We start from the raw sequence: 5,450 nt of genomic DNA, 5'->3' as shown, positions 1-5,450 counted from the left end.
TTAATAATACTGTTATTGAATAAATATTCAAAATATTATACTAGCACAAGCGATTATAATGGAATTATTATGAGGGAAGGTGGATGCGGGGGCACCTAAATCCCCCCCCCTCAAACGAGGATGCTACAGGATGGATTTAGCCCTAAAGAGAGCAGGGATGATGCTCGCGGGTGATGATGCTCCGAGAGGTCCCGCTCTGCCCGCCCGCAGTGGGACCACCCGGGCGGAACTCTTATCACCCGGAACGCATGGTTCCGGGTGGGGGGAGGAGGGGGGGAGCTGTGTAGGGGGCGGACCGCTGTCTGCGCCGCTATTGGCTGCCGGCGGTGCAGCGGCGGCGCGGTCCGGCGGGGATGGCGGCGGGGATGGCGGCGCAGGGCCGGTGCCCCGGGTGCGGGTCGGGCCCGCTGGTGCAGGACGAGCACTACGCGCAGCAGCAGCTCGTGTGCGCCGCGTGCGGATGCGTCCTGGCCGAGGGGCTCCTCACCAGCACCTACAGCGAGGAGCAGCACCAGCGGGGTGCGCGCCCGGCCGCTGCCTCCATTCCCCTTCCTTTCCCCTTTTCCCTTCCTTTCCCTTCTTTTCCCTCCTTTTCCTTCCTTTCCCTTCTTTCCCCTTCCTTTCCCTTCTTTTCCCTTCCTTTCCGTTCTCTTTTTCCTCCTTTTCCCTTCTTTTCCCTCCCTTTCCCTCATTTTTCCTTGTTTTCTCTCCCTTTCCCTCCCTTTCCCTCCCTTTCCCTCATTTTTCCTTGTTTTCTCTCCCTTTCCCTCCTTTTCCCTCCCTTTCCCTTCTCTTCTTTCCCTCCCTTTCCCTTCTTTTCCCTCCTTTTCCCTTCTTTTCCTTCCTTTCCCTTCTCTTTTCCTTCCTTCCTTCCTTTTCTTTCCCTTCCTTTTCTTTCCTTTACCTTCCTTTCTTTCCTTTGCTTCGTTCCCTGCCTTCTCTTTCTTTCCTTCCTTTCCCTATCTTTTTCTTCTTGCCCTTCCTTCCCTTCTTTCTCTTCCTTTACCTTCTTTCCTTTCCTTCCCTCTTTCCCTGCCTTCTCTTCTTTCCCTCCTTTCCCTTCCTTTTCCTTCTTTCCCTTCCTTCCCCTTCTCTCCCTTCATTTTCTTTCCTTCCTTTCATTTCTTTCCCTGCCTTCTCATCTTTCCGTTTCCCGTTGTTTCCTTTCCTTTTCTTCCTTTCCCTTCTATCCCTGCCTTCTTTCCCTTTCTTCCCTTCTTTCCCCTCCTTCTCTTTTTTCCTTTCTCTCCTTTCTTTGCCTTCCATTCTTACCCTTCCTGTCCTCCCTTTTCTTTCTCCTCTCTTCCCCTTCCTCCCTCCCTAAGCACAGACCCAGCACGGTTTCCCATTATAAGGCAAACAATCAGCACCTCCCTGCTGGGTTCTCCAGTGCAATGGGGAAGCCCCGAGGCCATTCACTGGTTCCATATGGATAGAAGCAATGGCTCAAAGGGGATCCTGCCCCTCTCCCTTACCCACCCTGTGCTGCCAGCGCTGCTTTGGTGGCCTCCATTCTGATCACTGGGATCCAGCACCATGCTCTGGATGATGCTGATGCTGTCCCAAGGTCCCTGTTTTCCTAACCCTTGCCTGTTTTCCAGAGGTGGCCTATTCCCAGAGCACTGGCCAGAAGGAGCAGCTGAGCCGCTGCCTGCAGCGAGGTAAGAGCAGTGCCTTCAGGTGCCTTCTCACACCATATCTGCTCTGGTTTAATGCGTTCCTATTGCTGCTGCTCTGGTTTAATGCGTTCCTATTGCTGCTGCTCTGGTTTAATGCGTTCCTATTGCTGTTGCTCTGGTTTAAGGCATTCCTAGTGCTGCTGCTCTGGTTTAATGCGTTCCTAGTGCTGCTGCTCTGGTTTAATGCGTTCCTAGTGCTGCTGCTCTGGTTTAATGCGTTCCTAGTGCTGCTGCTCTGGTTTAATGCGTTCCTATTGCTGCTACTCTGATTTAATGCGTTCCTAGTGCTGCTGCTCTGGTTTAATGCGTTCCTATTGCTGCTGCTCTGGTTTAATGCGTTCCTATTGCTGCTGCTCTGGTTTAATGCGTTCCTATTGCTGCTGCTCTGGTTTAATGCGTTCCTAGTGCTGCTGCTCTGGTTTAATGTGTTTCTATTGCTGCTGCTCTGGTTTAATGTGTTCCTAGTGCTGCTGCTCTGGTTTAATGTGTTTCTATTGCTGCTGCTCTGGTTTAATGTGTTCCTAGTGCTGCTGCTCTGGTTTAATGCGTTCCTAGTGCTGCTGCTCTGGTTTAATGTGTTCCTATTGCTGCTGCTCTGGTTTAATGCGTTCCTAGTGCTGCTGCTCTGGTTTAATGCGTTCCTAGTGCTGCTGCTCTGGTTTATCTTGGTCCTAATGCTCTCTAAATGGTGAAAGCCTTCAGTGGAGCACGCAGGAGGCAGCTCAGCATCCTTCACCTGCACTAAAGGCGATGCTCCATGCTGGCTGCAGGAGCTGTGCTGCTTATGCCTTCTCCTGGGGCTGGGTGAATGCTGTTGATAAGGGGGGTATCCAAAGCTGCTTGAGCTGATCTTTATGGGCTGTGTCTTTCCCAGGCATCAGGCGGGTGCAGGATCTCTGTAAGGTCCTGCAGCTCCCGGCTCTGTTTGAGGAGACAGCAGTATCCTACGTGCAGAGAGCTCTGCAGCATCCCTCCTTCCATCTGCTCAGCCTGGAGAAGAAGGAGCTCCTGGGGGGCTGCTGCGTCTTCGTGACCTGTCGCCAGCACAACTGGCCCCTGACGATGGGCACCATCTGCTCGCTGCTCTACGCGAAGCAGGAGCTGTTTGCCAGTGTCTTCCTGAGCCTGCAGAAGGAGCTGGAGCTCTCTGTGCCCGCCCTGAGCCTGGCAGATCTGGTGAAGAGCCACCTGAACAGGTAACGGGGCCTCTTTCAGCCACTCCAGGGTCCTGTGTGGGATGCTCTGGGGTGGAAAAGCTTCTGCCCAGGGCAGAGTGCACAGGCAGAGACAGACCTGCAGTATTGTACAGGTGTGTCATAGAGTCATGGGGTGGTTTGGGTTGGAAGGGACCTTAAAGTTCATCCATGAAGCCACAGGCAGGGACCCCTTCCACTGGAGCAGCTTGCTCCAAGCCCCTGTGTCCAACCTGGCCTTGGGGCAGCCACAGCTTCTCTGGGCACCCTGTGCCAGCACCTCAGCACCCTCACAGAGAAGAGCTTCCTAAGAGGTCCTCTCCTTTCCAACCCAAACCATTCTATCTGAATTCTTCAGGATCAAGCCCATTGTCATCTGCTCTGTCTGGCTTGGGTCCTGAAGCACAACAAATACTTGCATGCAGAGCTAAACCCCAGCTCTGATTACAGCCACAGCGCTGAGGAAATGACTCTCTTTAATAGGTTATGAGTGATGTTCTGGTACAAAGTTACTGCTGTGTTATTGTCTTCCTGCCCCTTTACCCTCACTTTGGAGAGAGCAATGCTGCACTTGGCTAGGTGTCACAAGCAGAAACAAGCTGGTGCAGCTCCCCCGTGTACTGATGCTAACCACGGGCTCTTTGCTCTTTCAGCTTTCAGCTCTTCCAGCCCACAGCCAACATCCCTGCCCAGTTTGTGGAGGACAAGGAGAAGGTGGTGGCCAGAACACTGCAGATAGTGGAGCTGGCTAGTGAGACGTGGCTGGTGACAGGCCGGCACCCTGTGCCCATCATCACGGCTGCAGCATTCCTGGCTTGGCAGTCACTGCATCCCCCTGCTCGCCTCTCCTGCACCTTGGCCCGCTTCTGCAGGGTGGCAGGGGTTGATCTGCCACCACCAGCACACCTGAGGCTGAAGGAGCTGCTTGAGATCCTCCTCAGAATGGCCTCACAGCTCGTTTGGCTCAGGATGTTTAAGCTGGACAAGAAAACCGTGATCAAGCACATTGGGGACCTGCTGCAGCACCGCCTGGTGCTGCTCAAGAAAGCCTTCTGCTTGCAGGATGGGGAGGAGCAGCAGCCCGTGGCCACGGGTGAGGGCTCTGCTCCAGCAGCACAGGATGGGGACTGTCCCTTGGAAGGGAAGCAGCAGCGTGAGGACAGCCCAAGGCCCTTGCTGCCTCCCTGCCTCCTCAATCCAAGGAAGAGGCTGCGGACGGCAGCCCCGAGCGCTTCCGACTCTGCCATCACTGGTGATGAGCCCATCTCTGACAGTGAGATCGAGCAGTACCTGCGGGGCCCAGAGGAGGTCCAGGCCTTCAGGAAGGCCAAGCTTTGGGTGTGAAGGTGGTTGTCTCCAGCAGGATGGTGCTGCTGGAGGCGCAGGGACTGTGGGACCAACCCACTGGAGAGTGGGTGCTGCAGGGACAGTCAGCCAAGGGAGTGGGTTGGGATGAGGTGGGTGATGTTCTACTCCATGTTCTGGACCAAAATGGGGTTTTTTATGGAGTGTCTGCTTTGAGTTGTTATATTTCTGTTAGAAATCAGTAAAAAGCAGGTGCCTGGACTGGTTTCTGGATTCCTTCTCACTGGTAAAAGGTGTTTTGGCTCATCCCAGTCCTGTGGGGCAGCAGAATGTGGTGAGCCCATGGACCTGGAGCTGGGTGATGTCCAGGGGGAAGGTCTCAGCTTCACAGCTTCACACTGCTGCTGGTTTTCCGTACAGCTCCTCCAGCTTTCCTGGGGCCATCTCACCTTGTTGTGAGGATCAAGGAGACACCTGCACTTCCTAGGTGAGGGATGGCACAGGCACAGCTTTGAGCTTTGTGAGTGCAGTGCTGCCCTCCCCATGCCTGGCAGCCCGTTGTGCTTGTGAAGAACACCAGTACAGCTTGGCAGATGGGCAAATCTTTAATATATTAACCAGAACATATCTGCTGGAAACATTCTATTCATAGAAAAAGGCAAACCAGACCCCTTTAAAGTCATCTCTTTGGCATACTTTTCCCCTCCCTCCCTCCCTCCCTCCATCCCTCCCCCAGGTATATTGCAGGAAGCTCTCTGTTGATATGTCATTTGCTTGTAAATGTAAACAGACCAACACGAACATAGTGTACTGGATAATACAAAGCTTTCCCTATAATACTGTCACAGTGCAGCAAGCGTATACAACAGCTCAGCATCAGCACGACCGGGGAGGCTGCAGCAGCACCGTGTTCACCACCGGGCTGTGGTTTAAGCCATGGCTTGGGCAGAGATAAGGCAGGACCAAGTGAGGGGTCCCCCAGGGCTGCTGAAGGTGGGAGAAATCCATCACTTAAGTGCTTTTTGTGCTCCCCCCGTCCTCCCCACAACCCTTTGGGAGGTAGCTGAGTGCTGAAACTCGTTTGTACATGGGGGAAACGGAGGCAGGGAAGGGGCAGAGGCAGGAGAAACGGCCCCAGTGCAGCATAGGCAGGGGCAGGAAGCGCTGTGTTGTGCTGGGATGAGGTGGGGATGTGCTTTGCCATCCCAACCTCCTTGTCTTTTAGGAAACCCAGACCTGGCAGCCTGGTTTTTATGAATGTAGGGTTAAAAAA

General features: G+C 53.9%; 1 protein-coding gene across 1 annotated transcript; it reads left to right on the top strand.

Moving 5' to 3' along the window:
• The first annotated feature begins 363 nt into the window (after positions 1-363).
• Positions 364-4,438, top strand: BRF2 (BRF2 RNA polymerase III transcription initiation factor subunit). Its single transcript, XM_061349611.1, has 4 exons — positions 364-519; positions 1,602-1,661; positions 2,554-2,875; positions 3,526-4,438. Exons 1-4 carry the CDS (start codon positions 366-368, stop codon positions 4,214-4,216), a joined length of 1,227 nt encoding a protein of 408 aa, XP_061205595.1. The 5' UTR covers positions 364-365; the 3' UTR covers positions 4,217-4,438.
• Positions 4,439-5,450: the final 1,012 nt, after the last annotated feature.

Source organism: Neopsephotus bourkii, unplaced genomic scaffold (assembly GCF_033783945.1).
Source record: "Neopsephotus bourkii isolate Nb327-2 ecotype Australia unplaced genomic scaffold, CSIRO-AGI_Nbou_v1 NB_457, whole genome shotgun sequence".
In the NCBI taxonomy this organism is placed as follows: Eukaryota; Metazoa; Chordata; class Aves; order Psittaciformes; family Psittacidae; genus Neopsephotus; species Neopsephotus bourkii.
Note: the sequence above shows the minus strand (reverse complement) of the source record. Positions and strands in the feature narration are given on the sequence as shown.

Coding starts and splice junctions, on each gene's coding strand:
- BRF2 (XM_061349611.1), top strand. CDS start 366: ATGGCGGCGCAGGGCCGGTGCCCCGGGTGCGGGTCGGGCCCGCTGGTG. Junction 1,662..2,553: donor GAGCCGCTGCCTGCAGCGAG/GTAAGAGCAGTG, acceptor TGTCTTTCCCAG/GCATCAGGCGGGTGCAGGAT. Junction 2,876..3,525: donor GTGAAGAGCCACCTGAACAG/GTAACGGGGCCT, acceptor TTGCTCTTTCAG/CTTTCAGCTCTTCCAGCCCA.